Source organism: Ambystoma mexicanum, chromosome 7p (genome assembly GCF_040938575.1).
Source record: "Ambystoma mexicanum isolate Mex_15411 chromosome 7p, UKY_AmexF1_1, whole genome shotgun sequence".
Classification (NCBI taxonomy): domain Eukaryota; kingdom Metazoa; phylum Chordata; class Amphibia; order Caudata; family Ambystomatidae; genus Ambystoma; species Ambystoma mexicanum.
In genome coordinates this window covers 195,126,181-195,153,103 of record NC_090939.1, presented here as the reverse complement: position 1 = coordinate 195,153,103, position 26,923 = coordinate 195,126,181, and the positions used below count along the sequence as shown (strand labels likewise).

General features: G+C 45.2%; 1 protein-coding gene across 3 annotated transcripts in view; it reads right to left on the bottom strand.

Annotated features, from left to right (window-relative positions):
- Nucleotides 1-26,923, bottom strand: part of DSCAM (DS cell adhesion molecule) — a 1,793,910-nt gene that overhangs the window by 305,551 nt on the left and 1,461,436 nt on the right. For all 3 annotated transcript variants that reach the window (XM_069636048.1, XM_069636050.1, XM_069636049.1), the window contains exon 24: nt 4,234-4,332. In XM_069636048.1, the coding sequence (XP_069492149.1) occupies nt 4,234-4,332 (99 nt within the window). The remainder of the gene's footprint in view (nt 1-4,233; nt 4,333-26,923) is intronic.

Here is a 26,923-nt window from a genome sequence, read left to right as displayed (position 1 = left end):
TACGTTGCTACCGGCACCCTTATTTCCAGACCGCCAGACTTAGAATGAGGCCCTATAGAGTGAGAGGCAGAGCGAGGGAGAGAAAGAGTGCAGAGACAGAGTGAGTCAGAGCTAGAGAGAGAGAGAGAGGGCGAGAGACAGAATTCTAGATCAACATATGATATGCCTGCTACAACTAATTAGATATATTCCTATAAGGCAAGACCCAAGGCAAGCACCCAAGAGAAGCCTCCATTAGCCTCATGCAAAAGTGACTTAACATTCAGAACTTGCCGACATATCCCATAGGTTTGACGTGGCCTTCCCAAAGAGCCACAGCAAATTAATGAACACCAGGATGTGCAGCATGAAGGAACTTTGTTTTAACTGTTCATTAAGATGGGATCGAGGCCCAATCACCAAACTATTGGTTACATTTCTGTATCCCAAGAAAAAGATCCCAGAAACAGATCTCAAGACAAGCAATGCCGGCCCAACTATTGCAGATATCATTGGGTTTACCTTCCTGAACCAGCTCCTATTGGAAATCCAGCCATGGCTCACTTCCATCTGCGTTAGGAGGCCTATTTGCCTGGCCCAATGAATGAGTGAGTAGCTTCCTCATTATGAAGGCATTTCAGGCATCTTTGGAGTTATATACAGCACCACACCCACAATACACTGCTTCAGGGCACTTGATGAAAGATCACACAGCGTGGACAAAGCCACAGTCCTAATAATACTGAAAATACAATTCCCTGGAGCTGATCCGGTCCTGTTTCAATAGGTGAAGAAGCTAAATAGTGTCTTTGATTCTGAGGTGGCCTTCGCCCCACAAGTGAACGCAGGCGTAAAGAGCTCAGCCTGCCACTCAAGATGCTTGGAAACGTGGCTCAGTGTGTAGATATCACACAAACTCTGTTGCTTTCCCGAGTTCTCTATATTGCAATAGTTTTTATGTAGGGTGATGGTTAACATCTGGGAATACAAAATGAAAGATAAAGACAGTCTAAACTTGAAGACACCTGACCCTGTTACCCAATCCCTGAAGGCATTGTGCTGACTCCCCCTAGAAGAAAGGTTCAAAGTTAAGCTGCTCTGCATCGCTCACAAGGCCCTCTGGGGCTGAAGCCTTTCATTCTTACGGAAGCTGCTCCCCTCCGTCAATTCTAGGCATGGAATAATCTTCATTCCAGCAAGACATACTAAAGTCAACAGATCTAATTCAGCAAAATAAAGGTCTGAATGAGAACTTCCTGCCTTCAAGAGAAACCAGACAACATCAACATTCAAGGTGGGCGTTCAACCGGCCACCGGTAGATTGGAACTCACTGATGTAGGACTGGGTCCGTATTGAAGGCTCAACCATCATCAGAGTTCACCCTGAATCCATGGACATACTACTGGGCTGGAATTCCATCCGTGTGAGTGTCATTAGCCAATCAGGTTACTGGAACAGCAGGCGATTACTCATTTTCGGCCCGCTGTTTCTAGTCACCTGAGGCCTTTCTCAGGTGGCGCCATTATTTCTTTTTATGTGGGGGAGGCAAGAGGGAGCCTCTTCCTGTTATTTACCCACCCCGTCAATCCCCAAAACAATCCTTACCCTTTACCAAGCCCTTCCCTGAAACCCCACTTACCTGCTGGACCAGAGCTTTGTGGTCCGGTCCCGGCACTCATCCTGTCTCCCTCCCGCCATAGAAATGGAAAAGGACGTTTGTCCTTTTTCCCTATGGTGACAACCTCACTTCCCTCTGGCCTACCTGGGCTCAGGCTGGCAGACCGTTGAAGGCCATGTCCGCACCCCACATTGGGGCCGAAAGCCATAGTCATGCACCTGCACAAGCAACCTCCCAGTGATTTGAATTAGGAACGAGCGAACCGGCTTGAATCTGTGTTGAACCTTTTACAAAAATGGTGGTTAAAATGAAATGCATGAAACCATTTTGAGTTGAAAAGCTCAAAGATGTGAAAGATTCCAACCCATGTTTGTACTGGTCTAATACAAAAGAGCAGCTGTTTCCAATGACACGTAATCCGTTGCAATCCTCTGCACGTCGCCATACTCCTCCCTACCCTTCCACCACACCCTTCCCTCCTTCCCCAAATACCTGCTAGGCCGGAGCTGTGTGTTCCAGTCCTGGCATTCCTCCCACCCGCGGCTTCCTCCATAGAAATGAAAAAGGGACTAAGTGCCTTGTTTATGGCGGCGGCTATCTTTTCTATTCTTCGGGAGAATGGGCTTGCGCTATACGCGTGAACCCAGAGGTGCGAATGGCTATCACCCCCTTATTGGGAGGTGGTCATCGCTTCTCCTGGGCCTGCATAGGCTTGGGCTGGCTGAGCACCCCCGACGCGAGACTTATTTCCATAGCAAATGTGACTGCTAGACAGATGTGTTTGCTGTCCATCCATGACGCTGAAGCTGCACATTCAGCCTGGCGAACATGGATCCGAAGTTCAGTGCAATGGATATCAAAGGGGTTGGCAGCAGTTGCTATCCCACGTGACTCCCAAGTGATGTCCCTATAGGAGAGCGGAGTTGACCTCTGACCCACTGACAGCACTTTTCCCCATCAAGGCTGGCTCCCCTCAGTCTACTCACTCTGTCCTCTCTCCGTGTTCTCTACCTTTTGTGTATGTTGTTTTCTAGCTAGGTGTCTGCAATATACATCCCATGCAAAACATTCATGCAATGGGAATTTGAGATATTCATGTGGTTTCTTTAGGAGAGGGAGAACCCGAGCAGTTTCAGGACTCAGGGGTTGGCTGGTGTCTGTCAGGAGAGAGGCGCGGCTGTAGTTCATACTCAAGTGGCTTTCAGCAAATTAATGATTACAGGCGAGGACCTCCGGCACTGATAGGTTGTCAGATGTCTATTATTGGATTCTCAGACCCAGTTTTAGTGAAGTGTGTGTTGTGTCTGATGCTATTGATTTGCTTGGATAAGTATTGAATGATTTCTGTGGAGTTCTGAATTAAGTGGGGGATGTCCTGTGTGCTTGGGAGAGAGCGGCATATGCGGGTTCATGCCTGATTGGGCTCATGTGTACTTTCGTAGTCATTAAAGTAGCATTTCCTAAATCTTAAACGATGATAAGAATACAATAAATAATAATATGGTGAAGTATATAACACTTCACCCCGACCATTGTCACTTGCATTAACTCCAGAGGGGATGAATCCCATGTCACATGGCAAGTGCACTACGCTTCAGTTATCTGCATTGCAGTTGATGCCTTAGTGGGCTCCATTTTATTTTGCAAATAGGTGCCTGAACCCTTCCATGTTTGGTGCAGTAACACTGGGGGAACTAAGTTTGTCCTGTGCTGCATATCCTCACCACTCTTGAAAGTGTAGCGTGGACAAGAGGGTTTTCCAGGTAGGTCCAAGCTGTCTCGGATGTTCCCTTAGGTGTATTATTTGTATTATAATAATTTTTATAACACAATTAATACCGAAGAGGTTTCTAAGCACGGACCCAAGATTCCAACCTGTGTTGCTCTGCGTTGTCTTGCTCCCAAGATGAGCGCATTGCCATTGAGCTATACTATCCTTGTTAATTAAGACCTAAAGCAGGACCCCTTAAAAAGTACGACCTAATGGTGCACACTTGTTTCTCCATTTGCCAAGGATCTCATTGTTCTTGATCCTTTTAATTGACGAGAAAACTAAGTCATAGAATCAATAATTATGTTCATATTATTAGAGACATTTAGGTCATAAAGTTATCAGCGAGGTCGAAGGATATCCGCATAATAGCGAAATGTCATTGGTAACAGCAAGCTAGAAAGAGGCAACTGAGTCACGTCTGCAGCACCAACAAGTTGAGGATGGGGAAGAGAAGATGCAGGTATCAACAAGAAAGCGAGATGATCTTAGGTAAGGGTGGCCTGGGATTTCTGGGCAGTACAGAAGATTTACAAAGATGCCGTAATACATTTGTGGACATTAGAAATCCATTAGAGGAATATTACCCTCTATTTGAAATTGGTGTCTGCCCTGCTTTGGGTAAAAAAGAATAAGGTTATACAAATTAAATTGGACAGAATTTAGGAAAAATATCCAAAACAATTCAGCAGAGCACTTACAATAAGGAGATATTCATGGTTCTTTGCAAATCGCAACCCTTTGTTGGTTAATTATTATTGGTCCTAATGACAAGTTTCGATGCTTCCTTGCACCCACCTGAGATAGAAACCTAGAACTAGTAAATGAACTTCAATCGTGCCCCGGGGATGGACATCACATTACCTCTGATTGAGCTGCCCCCGTTATCACCAGGAATCCAGGAGAGAGTGATGGAGGAAGATGTGGTTTTGGAGACGGAGAGCCGTGGCTGGTCCGGTGGAACTAGATCGGAGGAAGGGAAAATATCAAAGTGTCAGGATTTTGCATGACGGTACTACCAAGTTAGACATCATCATTGAAAAGAGCGTAAAATCAAAATATCACCAACCAAATGCAGTTATAAATATCCTCTTAATACAAATGCACCTGTTTACAGCTCATTCTCCACAACCCATAACAATGAATTGTATGTTTATAAATCTGTCACATCACTGTCCTCTCTAAGGTCACACACACACTTCAGTGATCAGAAGTGGCATCACTTCCTCATTGACCCTGCTGATTACAGTACAGGGAATTACGTCACACAATCTTTAGTCCTACAAAAATCACAGGGAAAGCATGGAAAGAAACTCCTTCAACATGTGGAAAAATTATAAACCTCTGGAACATCTCAAAAACACAGCTTAAAAGCCGGGCATAGGCACCACAAAGCGATCGCATAGGTCAGAGCTGAAGCATCTGGTGAGCCCACATACCCCAAAGTGCATGACCATCTGATCCTGCGGCTCCCGTGGAAGAAGCTGGTGCTCAAAAGTGCCTTTATCTCCACTCTTGTGAATATAAAAGGTTCAGGAGATTTAATCACCTGAAAGTTGAGTGACACAAGTACATGGAAGACGCGTAAAAACACAGCAGGTGATGAACTCTACTTGATGTCCATGATACTGCATGCCTGTTTCGATTGAGTCAATCCGCCGCACAAGGCCGCTAAATAGATTCTCGAACTACAGTTGTGTCCCACCCTCGGTGCTAGCTCTCCCCACACACAGACTCCAAGGACAATGTTTATACAATGGGAGAAGCATCAAGCAATGTCAAATGTAAGAGAGTGGGGTTTTCTGCAACAGCAGATGGCAGAATACGGTGCTTTCAAGATACAGAGATCGAGCGCGGCTCTCATTTTCTAAAAATCGCGAGTACATCAACGTTTTGACTCTTTCTGGAAATTCCAGGGTTCACGAGGACAGTGAAAAGGAGAAGTGCAGACTTTGCCTACGATGATCGATGCTGTGTTTTTTCTGGCATGCTAAGAGTGTCTACTTTCTGGCCCTATTGTTTTTTTACTTGGAATACACCTATTGGCCCTTGAGGAAAGTACACACTTGCTTCTGTCCTCCGCCTGGGCCTCAGTGGTGTATCTGGGTTAACCCATAAGTCTATCCGTGTATTTATGTCACCTGATTGAGAACATTAAACACATTTCATATAGAGAGCCCTTGGTTTAAATGTCCAGGCAAACTATACAACTGAATGTAATTAAAGAGAGCTATTTGTTACTGACCATATTGAGGAAACTGGGTAATCAGCTGATTGCTAAATTGGCAGCATTTGTTGCAAGTACATATACACTGTCAAGGAAGGCCAGGACATATTAAGTGAGTAGTTAACAGAAGCTTGTAGGCAGGCATGTGAAATCCCTTGCTGTGCAGCTATTTCACCATTATGGACTCACAGATCAATAGGAAGATTGATTCATGAAACCCTGATGACATCTTCATGGGCTGCCCCAGTAGATACAGAAACTGCTAGAGTACACCGCCATCATGGCTGTGCCGGGAGATCTAGCAACACACCGAGGAATAGTCACAGTAGAGGACAGGGCGAGCTATAACACTGACACTGGACACTAGCAGCAGGAAACTGATTCTGCAGAACTGCCATTGCCCTGATGACAGTCCAAACAATGGAGATCATCAATGCTTGGCAATGGACCTGACAATCAAATCCAGTCTTGCGATCTACACGCCATTTTGCACTCTAGCATGCGGAGTCACGCGCACTGCACCACGAGAAGATTACAATTAGATTGCCTCCATGGCCACAAACGATAGGCAGTACAGATTTGGGGCATCTACATATACGTGTATATTGGGGCAACCCGTCAGCCTTTATCGCGGGCAAGTACTTTCTCTTTCATTTGTACATAGCCATTAGATGTCATATCAACAGTGTGCATAACCCACACTGTTGTGTAAGCCCACGATTTTACCACGTGCAGACAGGGATGTCTATTATGCTTGTGCAGAGGCTACTATAACAGTACAGTACACCTATGTCCCAGAGACTCGGTCACAGAGTGGCAGGTCAACCTGCTGATCTGTGATCTGTGATTGTGCGTAGCTGCCCTCCCTGATTGTGAAGTTGGGGTTGAGTGACTGCGATGGCCGGTGGAAAATTGGCTGCACGCAGTGTCACTGGGATCCACCCTCCTTAATGTTCATGGTGCACGGTGAGCCTGAGCAAATACTGTCAGTGCAGACCAGTGTCACTATCCATGCTTTTTAAAGGGGAGGAGGGGAGCGGGTTCATCCTGTGATTGTATCCTCTATGGGGGGGGGGGTTCCCCAGAGGGCCCCTGGATCCACCAATGTCATCTTCCAAAAAACGCTTCTTGGATTGGGGTGCACATTACAGTATGCATTAGGTTATTTACACCACTCTGGACCTAAAAGTAGGGTTATTAGAGAAAGTGATCTAAGTGGACGGTTTACGACTTGGACATATGCTTCGCTCATAGGATGGTTATTATCTGGACATACCAGTCTGATGGGAGAACAGACATTTAAAGCTTGAAGGAGCACCACTAACGTAGATCACCAGCTTTAAGGTGTTCATGTACGCCTCTATCCATGTAGAACAGAGATTTAATTCTTGGTGCATAACACTGACTGGCGAGCAAAGCTTTAAAGCTTACATGCACTCCTATCTGATAGCAGATGTGAGCTTCATAGCTTGGTGGCACACTTCCCAGATGGAAGATCAGAGCTATACAACCTCCATGCTTAGCTTTCTGATGGGAGATAAAAGCTTAAAAGCGTGCATGCACACGTCTCTGATGGAAGATCAGAGCTATACAACTTCTATGCTCAGCTTTCTGATGGGAGATACAAGCTTGCAAGCTTGCATGCACACGTCTCTGATGGAAGATCTTGCATGCATATCTCACAGATGGAAATTAAATGTTTTTATTTCTTTTTTGCACATCCTTCATCGCAAGCCTCTCTTATGGGAGGTCAAGGCTTTAAAGCGTGCATGCAAGCATCTCTGATAGGAGATTGGAGCATTACAAATTGCATAAAATCCTCGCTTGTAAATTAGAGCTATCAAGCTTGCACGCACACCTCTCTCATCATTGAGCAGGGCTTTAAAGCTTGCTTGCATGCCCGCCTCTCTGTTGTGAGATTGGAGCTTTAAATATTGCAGGCCTGCATCTCTGATAGCAGAGCTTTAAAGTTTGCATGTCATCCTCACTAATGCTAGAAAGATAATAGCTTTGAATCATTGGATGCCCACCTCTCTATTGCAAGATCAGAGCTTTACAGTTTGCATAAGTGCATAGTTCTCTGTTTGAAGATTGCAGCTTTAGAGCTTGCCCACACACTTATGAAGGGGGTCGTCACCTTAGAACATCTATGCAGGGATTACTGATGGGAGACTGGTACTTCACAGCTTTAATAATTTACCTGCCTGATGGCGGAGCCGAAATTTTTGGGGTTTGCACACCTCTTGCAAGAGCTTTCAGACATTCATTCACTCATCTCTGATGTTAATTCTTGCTTTAAAGCTTGTATACGAGCCTCTCTGATTGGTGATCAGTGATTTAGGGCATCAGGTGGGAGAGAAGAGCTTTAAAGCCTGCATGCACACCTTTTATAGAAGGTGCAATCACCCCTCCCTGATGTAAGAAAGGTGCTTCACGGGGTCAATAAACGTGTCTCCTGTGGGTTCGAAAAGATTTCGAGTTTGCACATCTCTCTGGCGGCGAGAAGGGTTTTAAAGCCTGCATGCAGACCTTTAAAGCCTGCATGCACACCTTTCATAGACTGTGCAATCACGCCTCTCTGATGGCAGAGAAGGGCTTTAAAGCCTGCATGCACACCTTTCATAGATGGTGCAATCACGCCTCTCTGATGGCAGAGAAGGGCTTTAAAGCCTGCATGCACACGTTTCATAGACGGCACCTCTCTGATGGCAGAGAAGAGCTTTAAAGCCTGCATGCACACCTTTCATAGACGGTGCAATCACGCCTCTCTGATGGCAGAGAAGGGCTTTAAAGCCTGCATGCACACCTTTCATAGAAGGTGCAATCACGCCTCTCTGATGGCAGAGAAGGGCTTTAAAGCCTGCATGCACACCTTTCATAGACGGTGCAATCACGCCTCTCTGATGGCAGAGCAGGGCGTTATGGGGTCAATAGCAGAGAAGGGCTTTAAAGCCTGCATGGACACCTTTCATAGACTGTGCAATCAAGCCTCTCTGATGGCAGAGAAGGGCTTTAAAGCCTGCATGCACACCTTTCATAGACGGTGCAATCACGCCTCTCTGATGGCAGAGAAGGGCCTTAAAGCCTGCATGTACACCTTTCATAGACGGCACCTCTCTGATGGCAGAGAAGAGCTTTAAAGCCTGCCTTCTCAGACATATTCTTTGTGACAATGAAACCGAGGTGACATACGATGACATTATTTCCCAAATGAAGCCCTTCAAATGCACACAATGAGGAACATCCTGACTGTATGCTCTGCCATCTTGCGGCTTGGCGGGCCAACAGGCCGGCTTCTACAAAACAAAAAGGAGGAATACAACGCCTCGAACTTGAGATGTTTGGGAAAAAAAGTCCGATTTCGGGAGCTTGTCTAAACAAAACGTTTTGATCAGAAGTCAACACAGGCCTCAGCCATTTGTCTTTGCCTAGAGCAAAATGCAACATCAGAGCTGTCGGCAGCAGCTAATTATAAAGCTAAAGACATATACAAGATACCCTTGGGTTAGGTGCGCTATATAAATAACTAAATAAATAAACACATCTATACAGGGCGACGGGATTTGGTCATCGCTTTTGTAGTGTATCTGCTGGGCTGGCAAAGTACTGAGCCCTCTGCTAACACTAGGGGGGGTGGCGGGGAATTCTGGCATCCTGCAGCAATGTAGGAGACTTCCACAATTCCATGCAGAGAGGGGAACATCAATAACACGGGAGTGAGTATTGTCAAACATTCCCAAAATGCAGTTCTGATGTTATTCGCCGTTCATTGCTAGCTTACTGTACTGTTTTTAGGGGCTGACTTTCACTTAAGTCACTGGGTCTTGTTGCTGTTCAGGAAAGCCAGCATCTAAATTCACAGCACGCAGCCATTTTACGGCTCTATTGATCTGGCCGCCCTCAGAAAGTTCAGTCACTATTTGCACTTAAGAAAAGCTCTGTAGAAAACAATGCCGGCCCTCCTGGGAAATAAAGTGACTTCAGGATGGCAGTGGGGGGCTGGGATTGAGTTGTCGGCTGCTTCTGCTTTCTGCGGTTATGGCTGGTGGTCTGCAGATAAGTATGGGGTGTGTGTGCTCGCGCGCGCGTTGTGCGGTCTCTCGGGAAATCCTGTGTTCGCGTGTCACACTGCCTGTGATGAATCAGGAGTCGCAACAGGCTCATGGCGTCCCTGTAATTCATTATGCAAGGCACTCTGCCTCGGTTCATCGCAAGGCGGCAATGACTTTGGCTTTGGAGAAGAATACTTGCCAAGGGATGGGCTAAAATTAGGGATGTGGAAAACTGATCAATTTCGCTTTCGCTAAATCCATGAATTCTACAGTAAACTTCAACAATTTCATGAAATTGGGGAAATCTTGGAAGTTAAAAACAATACTATCAGATCATTTGCAGTAAATACAATCTGGAAAACCCCCCAAAATCTCTACAAAAAAGTCAGCCAAATACTGTTGCTGAAGATTTTCCCAGCAATTTGATTCTCCAGCAAACTTGACCTGCAGTTTGAAGTGTCGTTTTTTTCTCTTCCCAGCAGAGTAAAAAGAAGATAAACAAGTGGGCCTTTGGAGTAAAGTGGGCTCAAGTAGCGGATCAATTGAGCATCCATAACCCAAGAGGTGATCTAGAAAATAGTCTGCACAGCAATTTATGCCGGTTCACTTGTATTTTGCGCTGGGCCTTGATAACAATGGCCGACGTGATCTGTGGTGGTTCAGACTGGATGCAAAAGGCCACTGGGGAGAAAATGGCTGTGGCATTTCCTAGAAATCAATCATAAGGCAAAATCCCCATGATATACAAACACTGCTCACGATCGCTAAACTCGTCTGACTTCTATATTTGACATCACGTTTGTCCTGTCCTTATTACCACACTATTTGGAAATCCATTGCTGACATTGTGCGGGTTGGCCCATCTCTTTATGATGGACGATGATCTATAGATTAGATGTTTCATTTCCTAGATTATCACTGATGCTTCAACAGTGGGGGAGGTGACTTTCTCCCCAACCCACTATCATAAAGTCTCTATTTCTAATGAACACCATGCTTCAATCTATGTCCTATGCAGTACTGGTAGGTTCTTTGGGCTAAACCCTCATCTGATGTGTTGTTTCAGCCCTGCCTGAACAAAATTTCTTAAAGCGTCTTTAATTTAATTGCTCAAAGTTTTATCCACATTAGTCAGTATGATGTTCCTCTTATGAGTTAGCTCTTTAAATGTGTTATTTGCAGTTATTGGTATTTGTGATGTCCACAGCAATGATTCCCTCTGGGTAGTTAATAGTTGCATCTGACCCACAATTATATCAACAATAGGGCAGGGCTTTATATTGGGATGTGATGTGAGTGGAGGGTTTGGCAGCGTGACAAATTGGCGTCTGCCCTTCAGGAGTACAAGGATGAGTAGAGGCTAAAATGCCCACTCAATCCTCACACAGCACCAGACTAAGAGCCAACATACTCATAAAGGTAAACAGGCCCCGTCAAGAGATATACCTCCTTCGTCTTTTATGGTAACATGGGCCAAGGGTAGGTTATACTCTTAAGAGGGGCATGAATCTGGTTAAGTAGCAACAGAAACAGCGAAGCATAACAGTCCAAAATAAAGGAATATCCAATTAAGGTTCTATAAAAATATGTACGCTTTAATTAAACATCTAATGCAGAATAATAACGAACTAGAAAACACTACACAAAACCCATCCCTGAGGAAAGAACACAGGAAAGAACCCAGAGTAAGCAAAGGTAGTAGATGCAGCACTCAGGGTAATGAATCAGGGGTGGATGGCAAGCAAGAGCAACACTGTTCTTGAAAATTGATATGCACTTGTGAGCAAAAAGGGTTCAAAGTGACCTAACCAGTCTCTAGAACCCAGAAATTGACCGAGGGGGCTGTTATCAGTCAATAGCACCTTCTTTGCAGTTCTTGGTAGTTCAGCAGTGGGGAACCAGTCTTCTTGGCACTTAGCGAAGATCAGGAGAGAGCAAAAGGCAGCAACAGAGGCTCCTGCTCTTTCAAATGTGTTGAACAATTCTTGAAACATGCTCCAAGCAGTTCAACAACAAAACACACAAGGGTCACAGCTGTCTTGGCCCTCAGGGTGCTCCAAGTCCCAATCCAGGGGCTCAGGGACAAGATAAATCCTTTTCTCATGCTCCAAAACATGGGTGAGGCTGGCACACAACTGTAGAGGTCCTCCAACACTGTTTGGTCCTGGGTACTGCTGTGGTTGGCAGAGAGGCAAGTCCTATTCCAGAAGCAGGTCACTTCTCAGGGTGCTGTGAGTCCAACTCCATGGACTCGGGGACAAGACGGGTCCTTGTTCTCGGGCGCTCAAACATGGGGGAGGCTGGCACATAACTGCAAGGGTCCTCCAATACAGTGAGGTCCCGGGTACCGTTGTGGCTGGCAGAGAGGCAGGTCCTCTTCCAGCATCAGATCACCCTAATGGTCCTTGGGGATGGTTAAGGGACAAAGCTGGTCTCTGCCTTGGAATACCTTTCTCCACCTCACAACTGGAGGACTTTAAAGAGAACTGCTCTCTCAGCTGGGCCTAACACAATCTCAAGTGATCATCCAAAGATGCTTCAAGATGATTCCCAAGATAATTCAAAGGTTTGGGGCACCTTCTTTTAAAGGCAAAAGCATACATGTGATTGGACTACAATGATCCCACTTTAGGGGTCCAATCCCTGCTCTCAAAATGAGTAGACCTCCCCTTCTGACATCACACCCAAAGTGCTTTGTGCCAGAGGAAATGGACAGGACAGGAAAGAGAAAGAGAGTAAGAGAGAAACAAAATGGCTCAATTCTCCCCACAGTGTACCCATCTCTCCGTGGCTAGACTAGACTTGCCCTCTTTCCTTCACAATAGAAACGAATTCTTTTAAAAATCAAGCCTCCTGCTCTTTGTGAATGGCTGTGCCCTTTGATTACTTTTCTCAGGCCACAGTCCTGTGGATTGGTTGTCCCTGGGAGAAGGATGTTACCTGCCCTAACAAAGGAAGAAACATAGGCAATCCCACAGGCTACATTCCTTGCAGTAGAGCAGGGCCTTCTCTGTCTGGGGCAGGGTATAAACATAACCCTCCGAGAGCTGAACTGGTACAGAGCAGGCACAAGCACAAAATCAAATTAGATGTGGCTGTAATAAGTATGAGAGTACCATCCACCACAGCCTAAGGTATGTCTTTTATTTAAAGATTATTCTGCCACCAGGAGGTAGACCCATTATTATAGGGTTGTTGGGACAGGAGTGCATATTTGAAATGCTGTTCCTGTGCTGGACAGTCTCGGGTGTCACTGCAGCTATCAAGAGGGCACATGTAACCTCTGAAACTGCTCTGTGCCACTAATAGGGCAGATGCTACGAATCAGGATACTAATGCAGCATGGCACAAGTACACACCATGCTCTTGGCATGGAATTTAAAACAGGATAATCTGATTAGCAGATTTACCTTTCAGAGATGGAGTTACCTACATCATGTTATTACGTAATAAACATTTTAAAAAACTGGGCTTTCACACTCTTGCCAGATGGCAATTCAACACTCGTGGCTTTGCGGTCTGAAAGGATGGATTTGTAGGGTATTTTTCCCCCGGTATTCTCAGCCATCCCAAGACTCTTCTTTCCCCACATTGGCTTCTAACCACTCAGTAGTCTGGGAATGCTTGTCTTGTGGTAGTTTTTGCTCCCATTTCTTTCCCAATACAAACTCCTCGAGCCACTTTAGAAATTCTGCAAAGCTTTCAGTTTGCTTGATTCTTTCAATCCTTTATAATCTGCTAGTCAGAGCTCTCCTTATTGTCGCATACTGCCTTGCGGGGCTGTCCCATTTGTAATGGACTGGATCCATTTCTTGGGTAGATACGTGTTATATTTTGGCAGACTCCTTTCTACATCCTATGTCAAAGACTGTGCCATAGTAGTCACTGTTGCTGCCGTCAGTAATCTTAATTGTTCAGTTGAGGGGCAACACCTGCTTCCCCCATAGTTTCCAGAGTTAATTTTCTCTTTTCAGATGGGATGGTATGCTTCTCACTGGAGTTCCAGAAGCAGGTAAAGTGACTGCATGTATGGGATGTGTGATGACTATAGGACCTACCGTCCTCCTAAGGCTTCCAGAAGTAATTGCCACTCCTTATTCCTTACTCCCAGCCTCAAGTTGCCTTTTTCTTCTTGGGCTCCTTGCAGAAATGTCTTGGAGATGGCTCTTTGCACTTGATGTTTCTAAGATTTTTTTAGGAGACTTCACAAACCTTTCTGAGGGTTCAGAGACTGCCTAGATCATATAAATTGATCAGTGATCTTTTGATGGGCGATTTCTTCTTAGGTACAGGGATATTTCGGTGGCGCTCACATCAGGTAAACCGCCATTTTCATTCCTGCTGGCTTAGTGAGATGCACTTCTCATTTTCTTTGCTTCTTGGGATCTTGTACTGGTCTTATTTATGAGCAAGGCTTTCTACAGCATACTCAGATGTCTAATAATGCCTGGAGAAAAGGTGGACACTTTTCACCAGTTTGCTGTGTGCTTACTGTAAGACTCCTCTGTGTAGAAGAAAGGTGGACGCATCTACATGCACATTACTAAGCTGTTGCGTGGTCTATTTCAGGTATGCAATATGTATATAAGATGGCTGAGAACGGGGTGCAGGTTTGCAAGAATATGAACAGTCTGGATGGCAAGTAATCAGCAAATTTAGTGACTATACCTGAATCAAAAAATGTGTCTGCACTTCCCAAAACACGGACTCAGCAGTTCGATACACCAGAATTCAGCTCTTGGCTCCGAACAACAATGCAACCAGGCAGGCAGGTGGCTGCTGGTGATCAGCAATTGGTAGCGCATCTGCTTGGGCCGCGGGATACCACTAGCGATTTGTGGCAACAGTGTGGCATCAATGGAAAAACCAGGGAGGCACGGTAATCTGGACCAAAAGCTTTGTGTTTATTCTCATGACTGTGCCGGTGGAATCCAGACACACTTTACTAGAGTGTTTCATGCATCCTGTTGGAAAAATCCAGAGTTGATAGAAAACATTGCAAATTATTTTTTGTGGGACGTTTCCCCAACATTTCACCAGAGCATGATTGGGGATAAATTCAACAATTTGCAAATTTGAGAAGTGAAAAACTATGAATGTATCCCAATTATGCTGTCAGAATTGAAATGTTGTCCTCCAGTTCCTGAGAATATGAGGCTGGCCATGCCATGTAATGGCTGCATCTGGGCATAGAAAACAACTAGCTGAGTACATGAGGCTGACATGGCATGCAATGGCAGCACCTCGGCATACAAGAGCGCAGCACAAGAGGGCACAATTGGCATTTGACCTACAATTGTGCTTTTGATGGTTATATTTTGATAAGCATCTAACATTAAAGGGAAATACCTAAACACGTGATACTATATCTAACCTATGATTGATGTACCAGGCCAATGAAGTAGCTAGAATATGATGGTAGAGTATTATACAATGATACCTTTCCTCATCAAACGAGCCTTGACAGCTTTCCACGCCCCTTTAGGGCGGGATATCCGGTCCCTATGTCGTCATATACTGGGCGTGGCCCCCTGGGGCTTCCTCCGGAAGTTCTGCCTGGGCAAAATCCTGTCCCGTAAGTGATGTAGATGTGTTTAACAGGCCCCGGGTCCTTAGCGGGGGTGTCCCTCCGGATGTGACATCATGGGGGCTATCGGGAAGGTCCCCCCAAGGGTTGGGGCCCCAAGGGGACTTCCTCTGGATGCCCCCCAAAGAACCGGAAGTGTGGAGCAGGGTTTTGAAGGGTGGGGCGTGGCGTGCAGGGTGTATATATATAGCAGTGTTTTGGCTGTAGGTCCAAGCCAATCCTGAGGACCGGGTTGAAATTCTGATTAAACAGCATCAGCGCGACCGGGCAGGTGCGGTAAGGTATACATAAGATTGAAGCTTTGGGCGTTGACCAGGGGTGGCTGTGTTAAAGAGGGTCTTGAGTATAGGGTGGCAGGGTGTCTACACTTATAATAAGACAGGTAAGAATTAGAAAAAGAAAAAATAAAAAAAAAATTAAAAATTCGAAAATACATTTGTAATTATATAAAAAATGGGAAATTATTAAATATGATTTTTTATGGTTAGAAAAATTAATATTTCATAATTTTCCAGCCGGTTATGCTGGGGAGAAAACATTTTTTTTTAAAAAAAGTAATCATTTATGAATAATAATATTCATAATAAATGTTGGGGTGATGGGTCTGAGTCCAACAGGCTTGTGAAGCAAGACCCTATGGTTCTGCAAGGGTCCATTTGTGAATACTGGGCCATCGGTGGAGGTCTCTGTCCTTTTCAAGGCACTCAGGCTGCAAAATGACATGCACAAGGGTCTGCACAAGTCATGTTCCCCCCACACCCCTGCCAGCCGTCTATATATATAGAGAGAGCTCAAAAGAAGATGTTGGGCCCAGCCCCGTGGTGTTACAGCTGTAATTCAACAGGAACAGGCCCAGCGGACATGCTGTTGATCTCTGAAATTCCAGGGGAGGCCGGAAATGGCCTCGGTGTCCGCATGGTCTGTTCTTGCAGCCGTCAGCAGGATGGGTGGGGTGGAAGTGCTGTGGTCTGAGCCCCGAGGGGCAGCTCTGATGGATCAATTTGAATTTCCGGGGGATGTTGCCACACCCATGCAGCCCCAGGCGGTGGAGGAGCCCTTGAAATTTCCGGGAGGATGATATCCGGCTGACCATGCATCCCCCAGCCCTCCCCTTGCCCCAACACCCTTAGATCCGGTCTCAAAGTCCTAGGGCCTTATCTTGAGTGGCAGAAGCTGGTGACCATCTGGAGTTAATTTCACAGACATCTGCAAAGCCCGCCACTTTTGAGATACCATTATAAAGAGGGGTGGCTTAACTGTTGTCAGCCCTTGTGCGACGCCTGTTAAGAATTAAGCAGCTGCAGACCCAGTGTGTGTGTGAAGTCATCATGCTCGTTACAGCTACCATGCAGGAGCAGGATCAGACAAACTATCAGGTAAGGGGTCTATAAACTCTGACATGCTGCAGCCTCCATTAGTTTTATGTAAAATGCTAACTTTTCCTAATTTATCTACAGGACCTCTTCCCAGACCTTTCACTAGGGGCTGTGCTAGATTTTAGTCCTGCCACAGGTACTATCTTTTATATTCAAATATTGACATGCCACTGTGTTTAAAAATATATACATGTGCATAGGTACAAAATATGTTTGTTTGTTAGACTCTGGGGTAAATGCTGGGGGCCGCTATGTTTAAAACAATGGTCAGCGTGTGGTGCTTTAAAGACATATGTGTAGTTGCACCGTATTAGCTTTTTAAAAAACAATTGCCAGTCTGGCCTGTCTTTTGAAAAAATAATAATAATAATAATGATAATAATAATGTGGCCCTTTGTATTGTGCATGCATAGCCATGGGACCCGTGGAGGGGTGTGCTGAGGTGCCCCGGTTTTGCGGGTGTCTTTGTCTGTATTTGGGGCTCTGGTTCCCCTTTGCCATGATTATGCGCCCATTGGAAGCTGCATTGTTCCCTGTTTTATCTTGTTGCTGTAGTAAGGTGGCATTGGCATGAATGCACAATCTTGCACATTCTAAATGTTTATTTTTTTTACAATTTAAGAGCATTTTAGTCTGTGATGAATGAATTATAATGGGTGTTTCTTTGTGCCATAACACTTAAACCCCCCAGTCTCCTCCAAATGGTCCTTAGGTGTAGCGCCTAGACACCCACTTTTTAAGAGCTATGCCTGCTTTTCATAAAGAGCCGGCATAGCTCTTGAAAGAGGGTGTCAAGGCGCTATGCCTAACGACCATTTGGAGGGGAATGATGGTTTAAGTATTACTTCTCAAAACATCATTCCCCTCCAAATGTTCCTTAAGTGTAGCGCTTTGACAGCCCCCTTTCAGGAGCTAGGCCTCCTTATGAGGTCCTGGGGGCCCAGCTCCCCTAAAGCTCTGTGGACCAGGCGCCCTTGATGCAGCCCGCACCATCGCAGGCTATCTACATTAAGATGAGCGTGGTTTGCAGTGGTCATCTGCACCATGTAGCTGCATTAGCATCTACATGGTGCGGATGACCACTGCAAGCCGCAGACATCCCAATGCTGATACACGTTTTTCGTTTTAAAAAGAAATACAGACTTGTATCCGCATTAAGATGACAGCTGCAAACCGCTGTTATCTTAATGCAAATACAAGTCTGTATTTCTTTTTAAAACGAAAAACGTGCATGAGGCGCCCGGTTTCCCTCTGATGTTGTGCTGCTGGGGGCTGGTGAACAAAGACCCCGCAACTCGATGCCAGAGCCACAGGCAAGCGCTTTTCAATAGATAAGATAATCCTTATCTATTGAAACACGCTTGCCTGGGGCTCTGGCATCGGGCGGCGCTGAGGCTGTTCACTGTGCTCGTCCTGGAGGGGTGAACAGGGCCTAGCCATCCCTGTTCACCCCTCCAGGACTCATTTAAAAATGGGCCCCTTCCTGATCCATGGGGGTGGGGGCCTGTGTGCCACATGTGCTCTGGTGGCCGGGGAGCTGTGGAATTTCGCAGCTCCCCGGCCATTTAAAAAAAAAAAAAAAGTAATTGGTTCCTGCAGGGGTTAGCAGCACGGGCTCTGCTCCCCTCTGTTTTTGGTTTACAGCAGGGGTCAAGTCCTAAAAATGTAAAGTGGGGGGGGGGGCTCATAAACAAACTGTATGGGATGTGACGCCGTCAGAAATTAGCATATTTAGGTGAATTATGAACATTTCATTAAACTGGCTTTGCATAACCACCCAAATTGCACAGGACGAATGGCATTTGCCTTTCATAAAATCAACACACTCAAAACCAAGAGAGGATATTTTCTTCTGATAGTGTTTCTGAAAACGTTAAAATGTGGGCATGCTTTAAAACCCAAGGCCGAATACAAATGTTTTCCCTGGATCTTGCAGAACCAAAATGGGACATTTAACTTCTAGTTGTTTGTTATTTTTCATCAGGCTCTATAGTGCACTGGTGAAGTGTCTGGCGGCAAGCCACCTGATGTTTGATCCACGAGGTCGACTTTAACTCATAAATTCAAAGTGGCCAGTCAATGTTTCACATTTACCCTGACTTGAGCCCTGGTTTACAGTCTCTATAAAACACACGTGAGGAATACCGTATTCATTTTTAAAAGACATGCATGTTCTTTTAAGACAAAAATAAATAAATAAATAAAGGTTTACAGAAGCGTTAAAGCACCCGCGGGTTACAGGCATTCATTGAAGTATACACCCTGTACTTTATAAATCAAAGGGATGATGGCACACCTGGTTTAGGCATTTTATTGTATAACAGTCGCATATTTACTGCTCCAATTAAGCCATTAACTTTCAGAAAGCTGTTTTGAAATAACTCTGGAAGGCATTTACACTATGTTTGATGTTATTGTTTGATAAAGCTAGCACAAGGAAACACCACAATGGGGCACTTTGGGTTTTTAAATAATATTTATTCATCAACCCCGGTCAAAGCGACTAGCCCCAACCCAGAACCATGGGTTGGCTGGGGTATGCCTGGGCCATAAGAGTGTCTCAGGCACCAACGAAAAAAGTATTCCACATTTGCACAATGGCCATTCATTTCTTTTGTGACCCGCACACTAGGGATAAGGGTTTTTTTTGATAAAATGTGTAGTACATTGTACATTTTAAAGAATGTTATGCATCAAGGCTGGGCAGAACTATTAGCCTCCCTGTCCACGTCCCCATCGAGTTGATCCCCAAGGGTCCACAGTTAATAAGGGCCCCAAGCAGGGGGTGTTGTGCTTCTTGTGCGTGCGGGTGTCTGTTACCCCCAAGGTTTGGGCATTTGCAGTATGGGAGACCCGAGGCTTATTTATTTATCTATTTATTTTATTTATTGCTTCCAGCAGATGGCTCTGCTGCATGGGATGCCTCCTTGGAAGACGCATGTATAAATTCCGAAGCACTTATCGACCTCTTGGCAGAATACGGAATTCCTAGTATCGATATCGCCGGTGTGTACTTTTAATACAGATGTTATTAGTAACTGTTATTAATATACGTAATGTAGTTTTACGGCATGAGCATAAGATGATTATAGTTTAATAATGGGTATTTACAATAACATATGTTGTTTCCTTATTTTCTAGCGGTGATCTATGCGGGCGCCGCTTCTGCAGATGTGCGATAGGCATCGGCTCTTGTAGCAGGTAATTATTATAGGTGAACCCTGTAAAGCATGTATGCTTTTTTTATAGGAGTCCTGATGCTTTCCACAAATTGAGTCTTTAGTGTAAAACATGATGATGTATTTGAAGCATAGGTCTGCCATGTGACTCTTTGGTATTGGAAGCATAGGTCTGCCATGTGACGATTTGATGTAGAACCTGGTGGTAACTGTTTTCTTTGATTTTTATTGCAGATACACCCATTGTAGGACCAACGGCATCATGACCTTCCTCAGATCCCCAGACCGCTGGACCATCAACATCTGATGCCACCCCCAGGACCCATGCCAGATACCCAACACCTGCGGCGAACCCGTCATTAAAAAGGAAGCACCCTGGCTGGGGTACAGAATGTAAGTATGCTTAAAGGATCACTGAGAGCTACTCTTTTTTTTCCATAGCAGGTGTCGTTAATATTTCAGCGTGTCTTTAGAAGAACATGATGGGTCCGTTATGGGGTTTTACAGAGTGCTGCACAGGCTTAATTTTTATCAACCAGTTTCTTTTAATATTTTAAAGGGGTTCGTATACCTTGAGTTTTACCTGAACAATGTGCCGTAATGTATTACTTGGTCTTTAATATAAAACTAAAACTGTTTTTTTTCTTTTATTTTAGGGGCGTGTGCTGCTGTTGAGAAAGAAGTTATAGCGCAGCCGTCCACTGTGACCCCGACAGCTCGAACCCCTCCAGTTGCATGTCAGTCGCCTACACCGCTGTTGTATAAAGCCGCTGTTTGTAATGATGTGTTAGATGGGGCAGTAAAGCTCCTTTTAAATGAAAAGCAGGGCTTAGCGCTTAAAAGGGGGCAGGTGTCTCAAGGGTCTGCAAACAAGTTCATTTTAAATAAAAACAGGGGCTTATCGCTTGAAAGGGGGCGGGTGTCTCAAGGGTCTGCAAACAAGTTCATTTTAAATAAAAACAGGGGCTTATCGCTTGAAAGGGGCGGGTGTCTCAAGGGTCTGCAAACAAGTTCATTTTAAATAAAAACAGGGGCTTATCGCTTAAAAGGGGGCGGGTGTCTCAAGGGGTTGCAAACGTTGTAGTACCCATTAACCCCCAATGTATTATTGTTCCCAACAATCATATACCACTGCCTATTAAATCACTCATACCTGTAGCACATGTGAATGCTGTATCTCCCCAGGAGACACAGACAGGGGGTGCGCTTATACCGGGCCCGGGGCTCTGGGTAGTGGGCTCCGAAAACCTTTTAGACAGAGGGACGGTTAGCCCACGTCCGTGGACCCCCAGCTGTGGTGAGAGCCCACCCCCTCATTTGTACTCCCCAACGATCCCCAACCGCATAGTCTATGATAGTCCGCCACAGGGGTCTCCGGCTTGGGGTGAGATCACCCCGCCTCCTGTGTACTCTCCAGCAATCCCCATCCGCATAGGCTCTGGTCATCAGCTCTTGTGGTCCCTGGGCTGTAGAGATATAACACTACCCCAGGCATACACACCTACGGTCCCTAACACCGAGAGATCTATTAGGACTTCTGAAGCTCTAGAAGGTGGGGGTGTTCAACCTAACACCAGGGTCGTCCTAGAGGTGACGCCTATTATAATAATTTCAGATTCCCCCATAAAAATAGGGTCTCAAAACTGCGGATATGCATCTGTCATCCGTGAAACAGGATATTCCCCGAAACTCCTTGATCTGTCCTACAGGGGGCCCAACGGTATAAACCAACAAAGACGCATACCCGTCATTTATTGTACAGATTCGAATATACAACCCTTAAATATCCCAGCGCCTGTGAATCTCAACACAGCCAACAGTTTTGTAAATATACGTGCTTCTAAAAAGGGACACGTTGTAAAAGAGTTATTTCGGGCCCCTGGTTTAAAAAAACTGCGAAAGGAAAAACACTTATCAGGCCCGCATAACAGCTCTAGATTATGACGCCAGGCCTGGCGCTTGAGACATCTGTTTGGTAAAAAACATCTAGTAGACATGCGTAAGCGCGTGTCTAAGGCCAAACAAGCCCTTTTCGCTAGGGATTCTAAAAACAGGGTGAACACCATAGCTAAAAAAAGGATGAAAAAGAACACACCACCAACTCTTAAAAACAAACTTGAAAAGAAATGGGCGCTACAAAAGCATATACCGCCCTGGCCTGGTTTTGCAGAACCCCCAGAGCATTTAAGCACAGGGGTGGACCCTGGGATGGGTACATCCAAGTCCTGCTTAAATGCTGTGCCCGAAACACTGCGGCCAGTGTTGGAAAACACAAACACCCCCTCAAACCCTGTTAAAAAACAAGGTATCTCTTTAAAAGATTTACCGGCACGCCGTTTAAAATGGCTTCAAACCCTCAGGCAGCGGAAAATGTTTCTCAAACGCCTGAAAAAAGCTAAAATGATAATCATGCAGCGAGCCCTTAAAGATTTAGAGGCTCAACCCCAAAACACAGCCCCTCCGGATGAAACTGACACGGTTTTCTTGCAGAGTATGGGCACATACCAGCGAGATCTAGCAAAGTTTTGAAACATTGAACACTATGAGATGTTCCGCTTTATAAATCTGGATAGGTTAAGATCAACCGGTCAAGGTCTCTTAGTGATCACAGAAACTACTGAAAGGCTCATCTCTCAGATTCTTGAAACAGTTGGGCCTAACGATTTTGTCCAGATACGCCTAGACAGCACTGTTTTAAACAGGCCTCTTTTCACAAGGCGATCGTTTCGGCAGACCTTTGATGTTTTGCAGTTTCTAGAAAACATTGGAAAACTGCTACAAAGTAAGGCGGAACTGGTCGTAACCGAGCCCTTGAGACTCGTGTCGGTGGTTGTCAGGGCTAGAGAGGGTGGTGTGTACAGACCCCTGAAGAAAACCCTTTACAGTATGGTGGTTTCCAAGAAGAAACGCTGGCTCTTGGATTTTAACTACGGGGACCTGAACATATGTATGGCTGCAAGCATTATAGGCCTGCTAGAGCCTAGAACCGTTACGGATGGATACATTCAGGCAAGAGCTATGGAGGTTCACAGCGTATTGGGTATACCGCCTGATGTTATGGTTGGTTTTAATGATCTGCGTTTATTTGAGGATCACTTTGGTGTGCCTATCAAAATCCTGTATAATGAGGACAGGGTTTGGAAATACTTCCCGGCAGGTGACAATGTGAATAAGAACACTATATATATTTCACACGACGAGCAGCACTATTATGGAATCTTAAACCTTCAGAGTTTCCTAGGGGCTCGCAATTTATGCCCGCATTGTTGTCACATATACAGCAATAAAACCGCTCACAGGTGCCACTTACACTGTAACATGTGTCAGGGAGACGGTTGCGTGGTGACCAGTGAATCAGGCTTTAAATGTCCCCGGTGTAAAACATTTGCCCGATCCAAAGATTGTCTTCAACAACACGTTGAAAAGGCGGCTCAAGGTACAGTCGTATGTCATCTTAAAACAAACTGCAGTTCCTGTGGCCGTTTTATAAAGGCCAATCATGAATGTAAGGGTCGGATATGTCTCCGCTGTGATGTAGAAGTGGTCTCTGTGGATGAACACCAGTGTTATATGACACACCCGAAAGATATAGCCAAAACCGAGAATTACATAATCTTTGATATGGAGTGCATGCAGGAGACCGGCATACACATACCCAACTATATCTATGCCAGGCTTCTGAATCGTGACGACAGTTGGTCATTCGCTGGAATTGACTGCGTCAGCCGCTTCATTACAACATTTCTGACAAAAAAATTCCACGGGTATAGCTTTTTGGCACACAACAGTCAAGGCTACGATGGCTTCTTCATAATACAACAACTGATTAAAGAGAGAGTCGACGTCAAGCTGATAACTCAGGGTGCAAAGTTGAAACTCCTCGCTGTGCCAGACCTTAAAATCCGCTTTATCGACAGTTTGAATTTTCTACCCATGAAATTAAGCAAACTGCCTAAGGCTTTTGGCTTCCCTGGGTCCAAAGGGTATTTCCCCCATTTCTTTAATACGGTACAGAATCAGAACTATATGGGAGCCATCCCCCCTATGGAGTGTTATGGGTCGGAATACATGATGCCTGATGACAAGGAGGCGTTTCTTAAATGGTATACGGAGCCCGAACCCAGGTTTTTGATTTTAAGAGAGAACTAAAAACCTATTGTCGTGAAGACGTCAATATTTTGAGAACAGCCTGCAACAGTTTTCGAGACGGCATCATAGACATGACCCGACAGGTCCACACTATGGATGATCCTGAAAACCCTGAGATGAAGATACATTTTGTTACATATGTAGATCCCTTTACATTCATCACCCTGGCTAGCATGTGTATGCATATATACAAGCAACTGTTTCTAAAGTCTGACACAATAGCCCTCATACCCCCAGACATGTATCATGGACACCAGAAACGATTTTCCACACCCTCCATCCAGTGGCTAATGTATATGTCTGAACAGATCAAGACACCTATACAACATGCCCTGCTCGGAGGAGAGAAAAAGATCGGACCCTATTTTCTAGATGGCTATGCGTCTTTAAAAGGTGTGCAGATGGCCTATGAGTTTAATGGGTGTTTTTATCACGGGTGTCCACAATGTTATAAGAAAGATGACTATAACACCCTGACAGCATGTACGTATGATCATCTTTACAGGAGAACTCTTTTAAAAAAGAATTTTCTTGAGACCAGGGGTCTGCGGGTTATTACGCTTTGGGAGCATGAGTGGACCGAAATGTTGAAAAAAGATTCTGATTTAAAGATTTTTCTCAAGCATAAGAATTTACCAGAACCCCTAGAACCGCGTGACGCTCTTTTTGGAGGTAGGACTAATGCCATCAAGCTCTACCACGAAACAGCCCCTGGTGAGAAGATACACTACTTAGACTTCACCAGCCTCTACCCCTTTATCAATCATTCAAAACCCTATCCTTTAGGACACCCACGGATCATCTATGAAAATTTTGGGGATATTAAGCAGTATTTTGGACTGTTCAAATGCCAGGTGTACCCCCTAAGAAGCTTTATTTTCCGGTCCTCCCTCAGAGGATTTCTGGTAAGCTCATGTTCCCATTGTGCATGGCTTGTGCAGAGTCAAAACAGACTGAAAAATGCACACATAGCGATGAGGAACGCTCGATCACGGGTACCTGGTGTACCGTCGAGTTAGAAGTAGTCTTGCAGAAAGGGTACCGTCTGGGGAAGATTAATGAAATATGGCACTTTGAGAACATTACGGTAGAACTCTTTTGCGAGTACATTCGTATGTTCCTGCGGAGCAACAAGAAGCTTCAGGATACCCCGAGGGCTGCGATGACCCCGCAGCCCGCCAGAAGTACATAGATGACTATTACACACATCATTGTATCCATCTAAGACCAGAATTCATCGAGAATAACCCTTCCATACGGCAGCTAGCCAAGCTGTGCTTAAATTCCTTATGGGGTAAATTTGCTCAGAGAACAAATTTACCAAACACATCTATTATAACCGACCCTGATAAGTTGACAGACTATCTTTTTGACGCAGGTTATGACATTTCAAGCCTGCAGTTTATAGATGAGGAAACGGCATGCCTCTGTTCGAAATACGCTGCGGAGTACCCTACGTGTTCCAACAATATAAACATATTCATCGCCTGTTTCATAACCGCTCATGCCCATCTGGAACTTTATACAGTCATGGATGCTCTCCAGGAGAGGTGTCTGTACCACGACACCGATTCGGTCATTTTTGTTAGCGCCCCCGGCCAGGAGAATCCCCCACTGGGTGATTATCTGGGTAATCGAACAAGTGAATTAGCTCCTGGTGAGCACATTATAGAATTTGTTTCTGCAGGGCCCAAAACATATTCCTATCGCACATCCTCAGGGGCGGTCTGTATGAAAGTAAAAGGCATCACTTTGAACGTCAGCAACAGCTTGAAGATCAATTTTGACAGTTTGAAAGAGCTGGTGCGTGAGTACACTTTAGAAAACACCATCAAATCTATTGTGGTGCAGCAGCCATCCATAGTGCGGGAGAAAAAACGCTGGGAGATCAGCACCCAGACACTGCAGAAGACTTTGAGGGTGGTGTTTGATAAAAGGGTGCTCACAAACGACTACAAATCATTACCCTACGGTTACTGAAAAGGAAGCATTGTGTATGATGGACACGCGCCTTCAACACCCTTTTTCATGCATGCTAGCGGGTCCTTCCAGCTGCGGTGAAAGTTATTTTATCAAACAGCTCCTAAAAAATGCCCACACCACCATGTTGGCCCCACCTGATAATGTCATCTGGTTTTATTCGTGCTGGCAGAACTTGTATAACGAACTGGCCTCTAAAATACTGCATCTAAAGTTTGTGGAGGGGTTACCAGAGACTCTGAATGATGATCGGTTGCTACCACCAAACCTTATTAACATGATTATCGTAGATGATCTCATGATGGAGGGCGGTCAGAGCCCCGAATTGGAAAAGGCTTTTACTCAATACTCACATCATAGGAGCCTTAGTATCTGTTACATTGTACAGAATTTATTCTACAAGGGCAAGGGCAACCGCTCAATAACTCTAAACGCCAGTTATATCATTCTGTTTAAGAACTCCAGAGATAAACAACAACTCTCGGTTCTAGCACGCCAGATGTATCCGGGTAACAGCCAATTTTTCATGGAGGCCTTTGAAGACGCTACCCGTAAACCTTATGGCTACTTATTGGTGGATTTAAAGACAAACACCTTAGAGGACTACCGACTGCGCACGGGTATTTTCCATCCGGATTTACCGGTCGTCTACATACAGAAGCCTTCTAGAAAAACCCGGTGAGGTGCAAAACAGACCTCAGTACCAGCGACCGACCATCATGACGGCACGTATACGCCGGAACTACGCTCTCCTTAAAATGCTAGTAACGGCACCGCCCCCGCAACCCAGCGCCATTCTGTGCTCGGCTTCTGATGATCTAGTATCGGCTATAGCCGAGATTGCCTTCAATACCGTCAGGGGGAACGTACCGCTATCCGGCCGTCAACTAGGTGTCTTAAAAAAGAAGAAGCTAATCCTCAAGGTAACAAGCAGGCCTCCATAAAAGTTAAAGAAAGCTTTTAAAACAATCCGGAGGTTTCATAGGAGCACTCCTAGGCCTTGC